An 18,490-nucleotide genomic window follows, 5' to 3' on the forward strand; every position below is an offset into this window, starting at 1 on the left:
TCTTTTGAAGTTTATATCAATATATACAGTAGTATTAGAATATACACCCACCGGCCACTTTATTAGGTACACCTGTCCAACTGCTCGTTAACGCAAATTTCTAATCGGCCAATCACATGGCAGAAACTCAATGCATTTAGGCATGTAGACATGGTCAAGACCAGGGATGGGCAAACTCGGTCCTGGAGGGCTGGTGACCTGCACAGTTTAGCTTCAACACTAATCAAACACACCTGAACAAGCTGATCAGTGTCTTCAAGATCACTAGAAATCTACAATCAGGTGTGTTTGATTAGAGTTGGAGCTAAACTGTGCAGGACACTGGCCCTCCAGGACCGAGTTTGCCCACCCCTGGTCAAGACGATCTGCTGTAGTTTAAACCGGGCATCAATATGGGGAAGATCGGTAATTTAAGTGACTTTAAATGTGGCATGGTTGTTGGTGCCAGATGGCCTAGTCTACGCATTTCAGAAACTGCTGATCTACTAGGATTTTCACGCACAACCATCTCTAGGCTTTACAGAGAATGGTCCGAAAAATAGGAACAGCCCAATGCACAAGTGGGTAAATCCGGCTACATATTTGACCCATGTATGTTGTTTCCCATTACTTACGTGGGACAGTTCACCCAAAAATGAAAGTGTCCACTTACTCACACTCAAGTGGTTCTAATTGTTTATGCGTTCTTTCTTCCATTGAACACAAAACATAGATATTCCGATTAATGTGTGAAAAAGCAGCTATTCACATCCGTAGTTGGAATAAAAATACAATGGAAGTCATTAGCAGTTTTTCCAACATCCTCGAATAGAAAGAAAACTGAAGAAGCAGTGTGTGCTGAGTAAATGAATTATGCCTTTGAAAGTCACATTTTAAAATGTTTATTTATTATTTATTTTGTCTTGCAGTCAACTCTTGGCCATTGCTTCCAGAGGAACAATACTATTCACATCATTGATGACTGTGATGTTCCGGAAGCGTCTGTCATTCAGGAACTTGTGTTCTTTTTCTCCCCAAAAAGCAAACGCATAATGGTAGAGTAACATACATGCTGATGAGTTCTGCAGTGTTTGGAGTGAAACGCTCTGACTCTCTGCTTTTCTCTAGTTCTGTGGTCCTGAAGATCAGACCTGTAGGACTGTGGAATGCCGCTTCGGGGATCTGGAGGCTGGAAAGGAGGTGACCATCAACATGGAGGTGGAGCTCAATCCCAGGGTTCTCCAGATGAGTCCGGTAAGTGTTTGCCACAGACAAGGATCACAAAGGCTGCATTTATACTGCACTGTTCAGTGACTCAATTCCGATTTTTTTTCTCCCATGTGGCACAGATCGGATATGGCCCATGTACATGTAAGCAGGAACAAATCACATGGATTCCGATTTACTCAAATCAGATTCAGGCCTTATTCATATGTGGAAATTTATCCAAAATTAATCAGATCTGTATTCTCGTGTCTGCAGTGTAAGCAGGTAGATCGGATTTCACCGGTTAATGCGAGTCTCATGTCATTAAAAGCCATAGCGAATGACGTCAAGTCAGACAAATGAGAACCTTTCTGTCATAAACTCGAGTAAAACAGCTTGTCAAAAGCTGTGAACAGATTTCAAACAGGAATGGAGAAAAGAGCACTCTTTAATAATCCCCAATCGCCTAATCTTTTTTTTCCTGGTCATTGCGCCTTTGCCGTGTGCTGTGTAAATGCAGAAGATCGGATATGAGTCAGTTTTAAAAGTGGATGGAAGCAGGTCATAAAAAAATCGTATACAGTCACAAAATCAAGATTGATCATCAAGATCTGCAGTGTAAAAGCAGCCTTAAATCGACTGGAAGAAATTGCATCACTCAGTTCATATGAGACCTGGAGGAGAAAATTATCCATAGAGAGCCAATGTATGGCAATTCATATGTTTTTGATTTAGTGGCTAATTCACATTAATTTCTTTTTAAGTTTGTTTGTATAGCACTTTTAAATATAATCATAGCAGCTTTACAAAAGGTGCACCTTATGGCATTATAATCAAATTAAGATCAAGTTACAATTAAAATACAAGTTATGATATATAAACATAGTTAACCTGCAGTTATTTAGCAAATAGGTGATGTCTGTGTGTACATGTTTAAGTGTTCATTTGCAAGTTCTCATTTGATTCCTTTTTTAGCATGATTTGCTCATCCTCCTGACTTTGTTTTTAGGGTTGGGGTTTCATACATTTTAATACAAATGAAATCCTATGAATTCATGCAAATTAGCCACTTTTCTGACAATAGTTACGTTTCCTCTTGAGATTTGGATGAATGATTAATGAGGTATATTTTATATGGTCTTTTTATGTTCTTACTGCATTAATACAGATCTATTGTTAAGGAATAGTGGTCAATGGAGGAAGAACTGGGCTTGCCCTCCAGGCTGGCATTCCTGTAAGGGTGTAGAAACAATGTGAAAACAACAAGTACAGTCACTGTATAGAAGGAAGTCCTGCGCTCTGGTTTAAAGAGACAAATACTGTTATACAGCCGAATTGCTCTAGAATGTGTGCCCTAAAATGCACTGAAAATAATGTGAATATTTACCTTAAGCAAGGCACATTAACTTGTTCAAAACTGACAGTAAATGTTATTTTAAATGTATTCTGGTATATTTATGAAAGTCGAAATATTAAGTTTATTATATAATATTATTTTACAACATTAGTGTCTGTACTGTATTTTTCAAAATTTGGTCATTATTTTTTTTATTTTATATTTTATTTTATAGTTTTATTTTTTATTTAATTTAATGGTTTTATTTTTTTATATAATTTATTAGATTTTTTTGTTTGTTTTTTATTTATATAGTTTTTTATAGTTTTATTTTTTATTTTATAGTTATAGTTTTTAATATTATTTGTAATTTTATGTTATATTTTTAAGTTTTATTTTATTTTATAGTTTTATTTTTTTTATTTTATGGTTTAATTTTTATTATTTTTTTATTTTATGTTATCATTTTATTTTTATTTTATAGTTTTATTTTTTATAATATATTTTTATTTTATAGTTTTACTTTTTATAAATTGAATTATTTTATTTTATAGTTATTTATTTTTTATTTTATAGTTGTATTTTTATTTAATTTCTATTTTTTATTTTATTGTATAGTTTTATTTTTTATTTTATTATTTTATTTTATGGTTTCTTTTTTATTTTATATTATAGTTTTATTTATTTTTATTTTATATTTTATTTCATTTCATTTATTTTATTTTATGGTTTATTTTTATTTTAGTTTATAGTTTTATTTTAGTTTATAGTTTTATTTTTTATTTAATATCATTATTTTATTTAAAATTTTTATTTTTATTTTATTTCATAGTTATATTTTTATTTTATAGTTTTATTTTATATTTTACTTTATAGTTTTTATATTTTATTGAATTTTATGGTAACTTTATATTTTTATTTTTTTTATTTTAGTTTTATTTTAATTAAATTTTATATTTCATTTATATTAATTAATCATTTATTTTTTTATAGTTTTATTTTTATTTTATGTTTCAAAAATAGTCTGCCTATCAAGTGAAATTGCAAAATTTTAGCAGGCTTGGATGGGCCGATTAAAATTGTTCATCACAGAGTTCTTGATTCAGGAAATTAGTAAAAAAGCCTTTGTTTGACAGATGGATTTCCTTAAATGCTTACTGCTAAAAAAAAACAACAACAACAAGAAAAAGCATGATGTTATTACGCTCATATGTCCTCTAGGGCAGACACGCTGTCATGATGATTCATGGATCCATTGACCTTATTTCACCAGTGAGGGATGCAAACACCTTCTTACTACAGGATGACGTTTCTGCTAGAGTAAGTTTTGAAACTTTAATTCCAGGAATAAAAAAAATATATAATCATAATAATAAAAATATATCAAAAATATCTTATGATGCTTGATATTTACTTTGCATTGGTTCAGGTGATGGTGGAGGCTTTGTACACCCATAATCCTGGGCCAGTTGTGCGCATATTTATTATAGTATCTAGTCTGATCGTTGGACTGATCATTTTTGGACTGCTTGTTCTTACTTTATGGAAGGTATGTACAGTATCACATGACGCTTTGCTCAATTCAAAAATGTATTCTTAACCCATGCTTCAAGTTTGCTTATCTATTATGAATTAAAGGGATAGTTCACCCCAAAAATAAATAAAAAAACAAGTAATTTAATCTTCCTTCAATTGTTCCAAACCTGTTTAAGTTTCTTTTCTTCTGTTAGACACATAAGACGATATTTTGAAGAAGGCTGAAAACCTGTAACCATTGACTTCCATAGTACTTTTTGTTCCTACTGTGAAAGTCAATGGTTACAGGTTTTCAACTTACTTCTAAATACACTTTAGAAAATGCAGGATTCCACACAATTCATTCATGTTGTCCCAACACAAATCCATTAAGTTAACTATTAACCATTAAGTGGATCGAACATAAAACAGTTAGGTTGTCCCCCTAAAAATCTCAAGAATTGTGCTGTTTCAGCCTTTTTTTAAATAAGTAAGTTGGAGCGTATATTCTATAAAGAAGAACAAAACTCATAAAGGTTACTTAATAGAGAGTAAATCTTTATTTTTGGGGTAAACCTTTCCCTTTAAAGTGATCCTATTATGCCAATTTAAAGGTTTTGTTCATCATTCATCCAAGGTCAAAAAACAATGACATTTTCTCATAATATACTTTACTGCATCAGCTCTTTTCTGAGTTTGGTTTTCTGAAAAGATTTGTTAATCACAAACCGTATACTGTATACACTCCATGAAAGGTAATATCTGCAAAAAAAAAAAAAAAAAGCCAGGGGAATTTTTATGGCCAATCGGTAACACTTTACTTGAACACTTGGTAACACTTAAGTTACACTTAACTTGTCATTTATCTGTCATTAACAGGATTGTCATGCAGCCATTATAATTGCATCATGAATATTTTTCTGATCGCTTCTTTAGTAGAACAAACTGTATTCTTCATTAAAATGGTCATTACTCTCTCAAATACTTTTATAAGAGTTTCAATAATATAGAGAATAATGACATTATTAATTATGCTGTTATGAAAATTAGAATTGCTTCATGACAGTCATGTTTATGACAGATTTATGACAAGTTTTGCGGTCTTGGTAATGACAAGTTGTCATGACAGACAAAAACAGGTTGTGACGTACACTCACCGGCCACTTTATTAGGTACACCCGTCCAACTGCTTGTTAACGCAAATCAGCCAATCACATGGCAGCAACTCAATGCATTTAGGCATGTAGACATGGTCAAGACAATCTGCTGTCCACATCTTATGACCACAGTGTTCCCATCTTCTGATGGCTACTTCTAGCAGGATAACGCGACATGTCATAAAGCTCGAATCATCTCAGACTGGTTTCTTGAATGTGACAATGAATTCACTGTACTCAATTGGCCTCCACAGTCAACAAAACTCAATCCAATAGAGCACCTTTGGGATGTGGTGGAACGGGAGATTTGCATTATGGTACTAGTAAGGTGTACCTAATAAAGTGGCCGGTGAGTGTATTTGTTTATGTAAAGATGTCATAACAGACAATGTCATCTTTGAATTTGAAATGTCATAAATGAACGAATGGCTTTTAATGACATGCATAAAATCTCATCATATTCATAACATATATTAAGGTTTCATGACAGTCTTATAAACACCCCCTTCCAGTAAAGTGTTACCGAACGGTCATCAGTGTTTTTATTTCCTAAAATTAGGCCTTCTTGCATATATCACCAAATGAATAGTCTGTCAGACCTAGTTAATTTGAGCACACAATTACAATAACAAATCGAAAAATGGAGATGTACATTTGCTTATTGACAATAATTCTCTTGTTCTCATTAGCTTGGATTCTTCAAACGGACATTGAAGGAGAAGTTTCGACGGGACAGTTGGGACTATGTGCCCAAGCATGAAAGCGTATCATAATAGAGGATTTACACCACATTCAAAAGCAGTCATTATGGAAAGGTCTGAAGCTCTTCTGACTCATGACAACCTGCAGCCATTGACTGTAACGGCTGGGAAACCTTCATCACAGAGCCCTGAAGAGAATCTGCTTTTTTTGGTCAGCAGGATAAAGGCAATGCACTTTAAAGTATGGATCATACTACATGTGCTCACTGAATCACTCCGGGACGTCGAGCCCAATGGAGAAAAAAAAAAAAGTTTTCAGAATGTACTGTCGCTATAGAATATTACGGCTCCGTTCCAAAACCTAGTGTGCTGCCTAAGTAGGGAGCATTATTAAAGCGTGAAGGCATAAATATGCAATCTTCTTGAGAGATTATAGGTAGGCTTTATACCATTATTAAAATGTTTATTAATGGCCATTCAGTTTCACAAGTTTACAATAATATTTTTAGCAACTTAATCTTTAGATTTAGTGGCTCATTCAACCCCGGCTCATTCTGAAAACATACAGCTTTATACATTTCTGAAGAGTGCCAAATATGTCATTTGTTACATTTGTACAAAGTACATTTCATTTAGCAGTTTCTGGTGTTGTAAATCCAATAGAGGCCGCTGTGTACGCTTTTTAAGATCTCAGATATCTTTCTCGAGTGTCATTCGTGCCTGCTGTTCTCGGGTAAATCCACCAGAGGCTGCTGTCGAATGACTGACTGACCGATCGACTGACCCACCCTTCTCCTTCTCTAAACCCAACCAATAGTGTTTTCAAAAGCACTTCCCTAAACCCAACTGACAGTTTTAAAAAGCAATTCAGAAAAAGAAAAGCCCTCGCCTGATTTTTACCACGTTTTCAGATTTAACCACATTCTCATCCTGTTATTTACTTGTTTATTTTTTTTTTTTTTTGGCTGCTTCTTTTGTCTATCCAGCTTTCTGGAACCATTCTCTGGCTACATCATTTGTGATATAAGGCTACATTTTCAGAATGAGCCTTTGTTGGGCTCATTTGTAGGATTTTGTACGACCTTATTCATAAATTTTGGTACGATTTGCTTAACCTGCTAAAAATGATCAGTATTTGTATGAATGAAATCTAACCCTAATTTGTAGGAATTAGACACTTTTCTGACAATATGTAAAATAATTATATTTTCTCCCTATTTGTTGGCTTTCAGTCATGTCCACGGATTCACTGCAAAAAAAATAAAAAATGCTTTTCTTACTTGGAGTTTTTGGGCTTGTTTTAGTCCAAATACTACAATTAATATCAAATTTAAATTAAGAACAATATTCTAGACAAATGAAAGAATGGAGTTTTGTTTTTGGAAAAAAAATGTCAAAATTAAGTGAGTTTTTTTTTTTTTTTTTAACAAGCAACATAATATTATTAAAAAACTACAAGAAGTTTATTTAATTTGCTTTTTCCCGCTACTGGCAGGTTATTTAGCTTGTCTTAATAAAAATCTCACTTAATTTTCATGATATATCTCTGAAAACAAAATTGTATTTTACTTGTCTAGAAAATTCTACTTCTTGATTAAATAATATTTGGAAATTTGGACCAAAAACAAGACAATTTGTTATTTAAGAAAAGGAAAAGCAGGTAGTCAGGGGTGCTGCTGGCTGGTATGGGCCCTATGACATTGGTGTTGTACACTGAAGTAAAGAATAGGGTAGGGGCAGTTGGGGATGTTTTGATAGGCGGGTGGGGGTGATGGATTTTGCAGGGGGGGGCTGGGTTTGGGGTGCCTAATAGTATTTCAAAGGGGGCCCCAAAACGGCATGGGCCATTAGAATAGTCCTAACTTAAACCCCCTGTTTCTGTTAACATGCTTTCCCCGAGTTGGTGTGGGTTTCCTCCGGGTGCTCTGGTTTTCCCCACAGTCCAAAGACATGCGCTATAGGGGAATTGAATAAACTAAACTGGCCATAGTATATGTGTGTGAATTAGTGTGTATTGATGTTTCCTAGTTCTGGGTTGCAGCTGGAAGGGCATTCGCTGTGTAAAACATTTCGCTGATGAATAAAGGGACTAAGCTGAAGGAAAATGAATGAATGATGTGATTAGTTTAATAAAATGCACCCAAGATGGCAGTTAAACAAAGAGAATGTTGATTATAAATATTATTTATTTATTTACACAATGATAAGTATCAAAAGTATCTGTCAAAAATATAATTGTCTATTAATATATGCGTAGTACCAGGGGTCCCAAACTGCTGACCCGCGGGCCACCCCCCTCTCTCTCTCTCTCTTTCTCTCTCTGGCCCGTAATTGACGTCAATAATGTAATTAGATTCGGCCCCCCAAAATATATATATTTTTGAATCACTATCATTGTTGTGCAGTCGCATATAGCCTTGGACAAAAAAGTACTGTAATATGTTTGTGTTATTTTCAGTTTCTCCCAGTGTGTGTTCGAGAGTATCACACATGCAGATTACTTCTGGGGCTGATTTAAACGTTGAAATAATCAGTTTTATACCACCTGTATTGTGTACAAACACCTTTTCATGGATTACACGTTATGATGGTGGTGTAAATATGATCATTTTGCTAATATTCGATTCAAATGGTCTCATCTTATTTAACAGATTGTACTCATATGCATATTAAAATTTGTATAATAAATGGGCATTAGTAAAATTTGACTAAATATTTTCCCTATTCTTTGTTGTAGTTTTACAAAAAGAAAGATCTTGAGAAGAACAATTGCCAGTAAAGTCACTAAAGTTACCCAATCTGCTTTCTGCTGTTCTTACGCTATCTGTTAAGCCTTTGGTTAAGCAACAATTGATCAGAACAGAGTTATAATAATTATTAATATGCCTATTATTAAATTGTCATATTTTCATAGCAATTTAAGTTACCTCTTCAATATGTACAATAAGAAACAAAAAGAAGGAACTGTGACTGAATACTCTGAGGAAGAATGTGCATCAATTACATCAGGTTTCCACTTTTTTCTGGTGCTTGAATGTTAAAGCGGCCCTCCTATGAACTGTCAGTCACTGATGTGGCCCTCCTCCAATTTGAGTTTGAGCCCCTTGATCTAAATGAACAATTAGTACATTTACATGAATAACAATTTAATATTCATATAAATTTAAAGTCTTATAATAACACTCTAGTAGGGTTTGTATTTATAAGTACAATATAATGCAATATAATATCAGTAGAAAGCAAATGGGTGCTTAATATTCCAATGAATGCCCTATAAATGCTTATATGGATATATAGCTTTTTTTTATTCTAGACTGTTGTTACCATAGCAACATTAAACCCATTTGAAATCAGTAAATTCATAAGTGCCTCCATTTTCCCCAATTTACTTTTGAAGATGAAGATGACACAAAGCAAAGCATCTTCAAAGATGTATCAGTTTTAACTATAAAATGAATCAGCTAGAGTCAGGATGCTCCCTTTAAAAAAAAAAAAAAAAACAGCAACCTATATAGGGTGTATACAACAAGGCAGCTCACTAGGTTTTGGAACGGAGCCTTTGTAAGTGTTTTCCTCCGATCACTGAACATATTGGCTGCTGGCCTGCTGTAAAGGAGAACCTGCACTGCTGTAGCTTTTCTGGCTAAGGTTATGCCTGTGTGTATCTGAAAAGAGACTAGTTTTCTTACGCCAGCAAGTTAGTGTACCCTTAACAGAGGTGGCACAGGATTTTCTGGCACTTTCCGTCACCCTTTCTCAAGCAGAACATTGCTGCGATTGGGGTTTTCACACCTTTGCGTCGTCGCTGTATCGGTTCTCCTTGCAACAAAAAAAGAAGGAAACGGCACGTATTTTCTCTCCTCCCAAACGCTCTCTGTTGAGTGGAATAGTTAGAAGTTGGAACGGAGACGCCAGATGGAGGAGCGAGTGCTTTCTGCGTGCTTTGGCTCGGTGCCATGGAGAAGAAGCAAAGGAGGCTGCTGTTGTGTGTCTGTGCTGCGCTACACAAGACTTGACAAGATTGGCATGTGTCTGGATGCCAGCCATCGCTGAAGAATATGTGTGTGTGTGTGTGTTCATTTGTGGGACTCCACAGTCACAAATACACACAGATCGTCACCTCTTACGAGTATAGAAACCCAAACAGGATGTGCACATGCAGGAAAAACACCCATTTTTTTGTGTTCAGGTGAAAAGATACTTACATTTAAATGCTCAATGCAAGCGTTTACAAAAGCTAGCAGCTCAAAATAATTGAAAAGTAAACTAAACACGGTGGCTCAGTGGTTAGCACTGTCACCTCACAGCAAGAAGGTCACTGGTTTGAGTCTGGGTCTGTTGGCATTTCTGTGTGGAGTTTGCATGTTCTCCCCGTGTTCACGTGGGTTTCCTCTGGGTGCTCCGGTTTCCCCCACAATGCAATTACGTGCTATACGTGAATTGGGGAGGCTAAATTGGCCATAGTGTGTGAATGTGAATGTATGGATGTTTCCCAGTATTGGGTTGCAACTGGAAGGGCATCCGCTGTGTAAAACATATGCTGGATAAGTTGGCGGTTCATTCCTCTGTAGTGACCCCTTATTAATAAAGGGACTAAGGAAAATGAATAAATGAATACTAAATAGGAGTTTGCAAAAGAATGAAAGCAAAGCTGAAGCTTCAATTGTGAACTGATGCAAGCAAAATCATTTTACAAATCATTTTTAAATGAAAAATTGTATTATAAATGTATTTTTTGCTTATCATATGTGGAATGATTTGGTGCTGTTATTTAGCATTAAAAGCTAAACTGGTTTACTGAAATAAAATCTAAAAATATAAAATTTGAACACAACAAAATTGATTACATTGCCATTTTAGATTCTTTTAGAAGAAATAAAACAATAAACTGAAATTTCAGAAATATAAAATGAGATTATTTTTTTTTTACCCAAAAGTGAGATGATGTGATTTATATCCCAAACTTGATTATGGTGTTAAATGTCATCACATACTGAATGAATGTTGGTGCTGTTATAAAGCTTGAAAACAAAAATTACCTATAGCAAAATACAGTAGTCAACATTTGAAGTGGACCAACATCTTTAATCAAAGTTGTTCCCAAACTATTGAACAATTTTAATCCACTTCAAATCTTGACTACAGTAAATATACACTGCCGGTGAAAAGTTTGGAGTCGTATGTTGTTTTAATTATTACTCCAGTCATTATTGCTTTTATTACTGTTACCATTGATAATAATAATATTATTAATAATCGTAATAATAATTAATATTAGAGTGATTTCTGAAAGATCGTGTGACTGTACTGAAGACTGGAGTAATGAAGCTGAAAATTCATCTTTAAAATCACTGATAAAATACATTTGTTATGTAATGTAAATGTAATATAATGTAAACTACAAATAACAATTACATAACATTTGAACAATTATTTTATATTGCAAAAACATTTCTCAAATGTACAATTTGTACTGTATTTTTGATTAAATAAATGCAGCCTTGGTGAGCAGGAGAAGCTTATTTTAAAACATGAACAAAACTTACTGACGCCAAACTTTTGACCGGTAGTGTATCTACAGTGCATATATAAGTACATCCCTCACAAATCTCTCTTTTAAATTTATATATTTAAGAGGAAGCTATCCACTATTCTATTTGTGCATATACATTACATTAGTCACTACCAAAGCCAAATCTGGTGCTTATCTAATAAAATAACTTACAATAACGGTCTAAAAACTAGTACAGCCAAATTTATATGCTATAAAAAAATACTGAATGCAAATTTTAAAAAAAGAGAAAAAATTAAGCAAAAAAGTTTTTTTTTTTTTCAATATTTTGCTTGAAATTTATTTGTATTATCTTTCAGAGTTTTAAAAATGTTTGGGGTCTAAAATATTATTTTAATAAATATATCTGTTTAATAAATCTGTTTTGTTTAAATGCACCAAGATACATTGCCTGTATTTACTGAGAAATGGATACAAATATTCATTTTCAAAATAGGGTGCACCCAATTATGTCGAGCAATGTATACATACACACACACACACACACACATTTTCAAATTCATTTTTCCAAAAACGGCACACAAAATGTCAGCTTATTTTGTCAGCTTTTTTTTTTTTCCTGCATGATTGAGCTTGTAAACACAAACTATGCTGTGAGAATTCAAACTAAATATGTGGGATGTCTTTTTTTATTTTGAGTAAACACATTAGATGGGTTGCTTGTCACTGCTCTTTTTAAGACATAAAAACAAAACAAAACTCCACAGTTCAGGGAATCAAATGCAAAAAAGCACATTGCTATTTTTCTGTGTATGTTTATTAAGTTAAGTCTTTAAAAATGATACAAATTTGTTTAAAAACTGTCTTTTGGTTTATTTAAGTTGTAATGCACTGGAATGTACTGTGTGTTTTTGTGTTGTCATAAAATGTTCTCTTTACATGTTAAAGCATTTCTCTGTGCGGTTTGTTTGTTGAGTTCTTAATAGCAATTCTCTGTGTGCATGTGTGTATGAGTGTGTGTTCAGATACAGCTGCATTTCACCGGCGTCTCCTCGGCCTCCTCCACGTCTGATCCAAAGAGTGTGAGGAGCTGAGGGTGAACTCTGGAAAATAAACACTTCTGTCAGGACATTTAAACATTACACAGATTTATCTGATAGCCGCACACCTCCCTCCCTCTTTCTCAGAACCTCACACTCTTCTGTTTATTCTTCTGTCGCTTTTTCTGCAGCTTTGAAAAGATAAATTTAGTTTTTTTATCAAGTACTGCTCGTATATTGTTTGGAGTGTGTTAAAACAACACGGCTTGTGTTTGCACAGGTCATCCGAAGTTCATCTGCTGAATTCACACAGTGGCTGTCTTGACTACTGTTAGCCAGTGCTTTCAGGATTTCTCGATTATACGATATCAGAATTGAACGCAAATTTTAAATATTTAGAGGCAATATGCATTAGATTCGCCATAGATTTTCAGCTTTTGATATGTCGTGATGTTATCAAGCTTTAAATGTCTCCTGTGATACATAATGAAAATATGAATGGAGTAAAAAAAATCAGTTTACCACAGAGTGGTTTAATAAACATGAAAGTGAAGTTAAACATCTCACATGGCCTGCACAGTCACCCGATCTGAACATTATTGAGCCACTTTGGGGTGTTTTGAAGAAGCGAATCAGCATCACAGTGACCTGGCCACTATTCTGAAAGGCTTAACGTGCATTAAACCAATCAGAGACTCATCTCCCATTCCCTTTAAAAGTCTATTGTGTCGCACCATGGAGCATTTGCTATTTACATGGTGGACTTTGTAAGTTGAAAAACTGAATGCTTCACTAGTGAGAAAACGATTATCAGACCATCTGCAGCACGAGGATAAAGAACAAGCCTCCTCAATTCGCCCTCTTTATTTTTACTTTACTCTCACTCTTTACTCCTTTACTTTGTGCTGCTCATATAATGTTTGGTTAGTGTTAAAACAACACTGCTTGTGTTTGCACAGGTCATCTGAAGTTCATCTGCTGAATTCACACAGTGGCTCTCTTGACTACCGTTAGCCAGTGCTTTCAGGACTTCTCGATTGTATGATCACAGAATTGAACGCAAATTTCAAATATTCAGAGATGCTTGTGATTTATAATTGCAGTAGATTTGCCACAGATTTTCAGCTTTTGATGTGTCATGTGAGGTTGTCAGGCTTTAAATGTCTTGTGTTATACATAATGAAAATAACGAAGGAGAAAAAATGTTAAGTTTAATTTAGAAACTCAAACTGAGTATTAAAAAATGGTGTATTGGACAATGAAACTAAAACACTGGCAAATTTAGTGTTGGGGTTTCATGTCAAGACTGGTGACAGAGTGGTTTAATATACATGAAAGTGAAGTTGAACATCTCCCATGGCCTGCACAGTCACCCAACCTAAACATTACTGAGCCACTTTGCGGCGTTTCAGAGGAGCAAGTCAGGAAACGTTTTCCACCACCAACATCACATAGGGACCTGGTATCTATTCTGCAAGAAGTATGGAATAAAATCCCTCTGGCCACTGTGCAGGACTGTGCAGGCCTGGTTTAAAACCAGGCGCTTAATTTTCATTGTCCAACCCCTGTATGGCCTCAATTATGTTTTCACAATAGTACAGCACAGTACTTGCATGCAATGCGTAAACATTTCATTATTTACTCAGAATCTCCTAATAATCTGTGTTTAGTAAGATGAGATGTAAATGCTTAATTTGATTATAAAAACACATCTTAATCAAGGGCTCCTTTCAATTTTGGAGTGCAGTAGCCCTATGAAAACAATCTAAAATCACATGTGATAAATTTACCTTAGCATAATTTCTCTAATTCGAATGATTTCGCTAATGTTAAAGAGTTTATTTGCATTATTTAGAGTTTACTTTATGTATCAGATGTGATATATAGGCTTTAGGGTAGAGTTTCTCAATGGTTCTTTATGTACAAAATGCATATAATTTTGTGTGTGGATCTTCATGAAAAATAGCTGCATATATTTGAGAAAATTCAATGCAAAATCAGCCATTTTAGGCTGCAAAATTCAGTCTCTCCAATAATTCTTGAGATTTATTGAGAAAAGCAGTTGCAAAAAAAAAAAAAAAAAAAAAAAGCTTTTCTTACTTTTTATTTTACTTTACTTAGAGTTGTTGGTCTTGTTTCTAGTCCAAATGTCCAAAAAAAATAAATAAATAAATAAAAATTTAAATCAATAAGACTTTTTTAGAAAAAAAAATGTTTTCAGAAATAATCAAATTATGTTTTTTTCTTTAAAGGGCAATGAAACCCCTTTCTTTCAGTTTAAGTCTACCTCAGAAATGTTTCAAAAAAATGTTGCGAGATGGGCGTGGAGTGCTGCAAGCTGAGGGAGGAGTGGGCGTGGCTGACAGTGCAGGGGAAAAATACTGGAGCGAACAGCTGTTGTCAGTTGGCTCACAAATTGAGACACAAAACGTGAGGAGACCCATGATTTTATAGTTTACAAAGCTAAAATGCAAGTAAACATACAGTAAGTAATTTAATGCCCTGCTACGTTTGTTATTCAAAATTTCATATACACATAACCACAACTTGTTCTATCATTATGAAGATAATCGTTTATATACACTATAAACACTACAAATGAGGAGGACTTCTCTCCTCCTCAATCCCCGGGTCTGAATGCAGACACAGTTAATAGTAGTGCAGCAGGTACTAGGTGGATAGTCTTGCCCTATCTATTCTAACCATTAACGTTGCTGGTAATCTGGAGGATTTTAAACATAGGCGAACACTGTAGTACGGATATAGGCGATGTGTCTGAATGGTAATAACCTCAACTGATAAAAGACAAAGTTCGTCATTCACCAGTTCTCGTACATCTCTCCTGACAAAATTGCTTCAAACCAACAGCTTTGCTTTGCTTTAAAACAAATCTTTGCAAGATTTGTTTTATATTTGGACTAGAAACAAGACAAAAGCTCTAAGATAACCATTTTTGCAGTAAAAATGATTCATTTTTAAGCTGCAAATGTTTAAAAAATAGTCCTGGAGGGCCTGAGAAATCTATAATTATCTTTTAAAGCCTGGAGGATTGTGTTATGCTAATAAATAGGAATACGTCTCATTCAATAGACAGTTGAAAAGTTCTGATTCTGTCTGTGAAATATCTCTACGGTGGTTTTGTCCTTTATGATTTTGCTATGTGCATGTTTGAAGCCTCTTGCAGTTGTGTGTTGAGTGAATTTGCTGTGATTAATCGTCAGTCTTGTAGTCTGTCCTGACTGTGCTCTCTGTGTATGTGTGTCTGCTGTTTGACTGGAGCGTCTGACCTGATGAGGAGCTCAGACGGGACGTCCAGCAGATCTCCGTCGATGTTCCAGGGGTACGTCCCTTCAGAGGAGATGATGGGTGTGTTTTTAGAATCGCTCTCCTCGTTCTCCTCTGAGACGTCATCAGTCCAGCTGCTCTGAGAGCTCGGCCGAAGTCTGACCGCCTTCACACTGTGAGTTTCAATGAAGGAGAAGCCAAACTGCAGGAGGACAAACAGTGCAGTAAACTGTTAGCAAAAACACTAGCTGTATTTTTATCTGCGTTCTGCAGTTCTGTCTGTCTGTATTCTGCTGATATCCATCCATCCATCGTCTGTATATACTCTGCTTATCTATCTATCTATCTATCTATCTATCTATCTATCTATCTATCTATCTATCTATCTATCTATCTATCTATCTATCTATCTATCTATCTATCTATCTATCTATCTATCTATCTATCTATCTATCTATCTGTCTGTCTGTCTGTCTGTCTGTCTGTCTGTCTGTCTGTCTGTCTGTCTATCTATCTACCTGTCTGTCTGTCAACCTACCTACCTGCCTTTATATCTATCTATCTATCTATCTATCTATCTATCTATCTATCTATCTATCTATCTATCTATCTATCTATCTATCTATCTATCTATCTACCTGTCTGTCTGTCTGTCTGTCTGTCTGTCTGTCTGTCTGTCTGTCTGTCTGTCTGTCTGTCAACCTGTCTGTCTGTCAACCTACCTATCTATCTATCTATCTATCTATCTATCTATCTATCTATCTATCTATCTATCTATCTATCTATCCATCCATCCATCCATCCATCCATCCATCCATCCATCCATCCATCCATCCATCCATCCATCCATCCATCCATCCATCCATCCATCCATCCATCCATCCATCCATCCATCCATCCATCCATGCTTTATCTATCTGTCTGTCATTCTCAGTGTCATAAATCATCTTATTTTTTTCTATAATTTGTTATAATTTATCTAGGCCTGTCATTTATTGTTCTCTTATTTTTTAACCACCATTCCATCATTCTCTCTGTCTATCATCCTCTAATCATCATTCTCTCTATCCGATCTGTGTGTTTTTTGTTCAAATGTATGTCTCTCTCTTTCTCTTTATTTCTATTAATTGTTCTATGGTTTGTTACTGTAAATCTTGTTATTATCTTATGTTTCAGAATGTATTTCCTGTCTGGGCTTTTGTAATGCTTTCCCTGCAGCTGTTTTGCTCTATTCACTAACATCTGCCATGTTTCAGGTTGTAGTTTAATGCAAGACCACAAGGAGGCAGTGATGAACAACTGATCCTCAACTGTCCATCTCAGTCGTGTGATTGTTTGTGTGTTTGAGTTTGACCTGGCATGAACCTGGACACAAAATCAGGCCACAATTCCTTTTATTCTAATAACCAGGTACCTCATCAAATAAAACAAATGGCTCATCGTTCATTATAATACTTCACAGCACAGATATTATGTAAGAATCATTTGCATTATAATTTAAATTATAACTAAATGTAAAGTAAAAGTCATTTTATGTATAGCATAAGCATTTTGATTATGACCAAAATCCTCAAGGTGTTAAGTTTGACCCAGGAAATGTGCATCAGCTGCGTGATTTTTTTCCTCCTGCTCTCTGCATTTATGGCGTGATGAGTACAAATTTATTTGACTATAAATCTCATTGTAACTGGTCTTTAAGAGGTTAAGTATATAAAAGATGTCCTGGCCATCACACTGAAATTGATAATAGTCAATTTTGTACACAAAATGTATCCTATACTAAGATTTTTTAAACGACTTTTAAATAAACAAAATATTATATAAACAAAATTTAGATTACTATGATAATAATTTAGATTTTTTTAATGCTCATACTACAATATTTGCTTAATGTTTTACATTTTATTAAACTTTTTGTTTGTTGTGTTTGTTTTACAGTACCATAGTATATTAAAAATTCTAAAATTATTTTTATATTTCCAATGCTGCATTTTTTTGAACATATAATTCTCAATACTCTTTAAAGACATAATTCACATACTTCTCAAATCCTCATTACTGTAATATATCTTAGAGTAAAAATCTGCAGTTTTTACTGTACATCTACAACACTGAGTTTTGTTCCCTTTTTTGAGTTTAAACCTCATTTTAAGGACTCTGCTAATAATTTTTTCTGATTTTAATAACAAATTGGACTTAACTCAGTATATAGGGACTCATAAACCAGTGCTACTAAACATATACCTGTAAATTTACATATTATTTTTAGGTTCACCTTACAGAAATAAGACTTCTAAAAGCCTTGTTTGCAATGAGAGAGAAACTATTTATATATATATATATATATATATATATATATATATATATATATATATATATATATATATATATATATATATATATATACAAATTATATTACAAAATTTCTATTGTTCTAATATATATATTACAAAATGTACTAGTTTGAAACTTTTGTCATCCCAGGCTCATTAGAAATATGTGCCCAAGCATACATTTTTTAGAACCAACAAATATGTACCCTGAACCACACCTGCTTGCAGTTTTTGTTTTCACAAATCCACTAGGGGACACGGTGTACATTTTTGATAATCTCAAATAATTTACTGGGGCACATTTTCTCATGCATGCCATTGGTAATAAACACTTCAGAAGGTGCTGTGTAATTTTGTTTCCATATTAACATTCTTCTCATGCACATAAGTGAGAGAAGCTGGTTGGATAGTCATCGTGCATAATAT

General features: G+C 34.2%; 2 protein-coding genes across 2 annotated transcripts in view; one reads left to right on the forward strand and one right to left on the reverse strand.

Annotated features, from left to right (window-relative positions):
* Positions 1 to 7,173, forward strand: part of itga4 (integrin alpha 4) — a 55,641-nt gene extending 48,468 nt beyond the window's left edge. The window contains exons 25-29 of the mRNA XM_087268387.1: positions 909 to 1,034; positions 1,108 to 1,233; positions 3,743 to 3,841; positions 3,951 to 4,070; positions 5,883 to 7,173. Of these exons, the coding sequence (XP_087124513.1) occupies positions 909 to 1,034; positions 1,108 to 1,233; positions 3,743 to 3,841; positions 3,951 to 4,070; positions 5,883 to 5,966 (555 nt within the window). The 3' untranslated portion in view covers positions 5,967 to 7,173. The remainder of the gene's footprint in view (positions 1 to 908; positions 1,035 to 1,107; positions 1,234 to 3,742; positions 3,842 to 3,950; positions 4,071 to 5,882) is intronic.
* Positions 7,174 to 12,207: 5,034 nt separating this feature from the next.
* The window catches only part of cerkl (CERK like autophagy regulator), a 195,866-nt gene continuing 189,583 nt past the window's right edge, over positions 12,208 to 18,490 (reverse strand). Inside the window, exons 12-13 of the mRNA NM_001089474.1 lie at positions 15,734 to 15,933; positions 12,208 to 12,509 (exon numbers count right to left, since the gene is read on the reverse strand). Coding sequence (NP_001082943.1) covers positions 12,428 to 12,509; positions 15,734 to 15,933 — 282 coding nt within the window. The 3' untranslated portion in view covers positions 12,208 to 12,427. The remainder of the gene's footprint in view (positions 12,510 to 15,733; positions 15,934 to 18,490) is intronic.

Source organism: Danio rerio, chromosome 9 (genome assembly GCF_052040795.2).
Source record: "Danio rerio strain M-AB ecotype USA chromosome 9, GRCz13ab, whole genome shotgun sequence".
In the NCBI taxonomy this organism is placed as follows: Eukaryota; Metazoa; Chordata; class Actinopteri; order Cypriniformes; family Danionidae; genus Danio; species Danio rerio.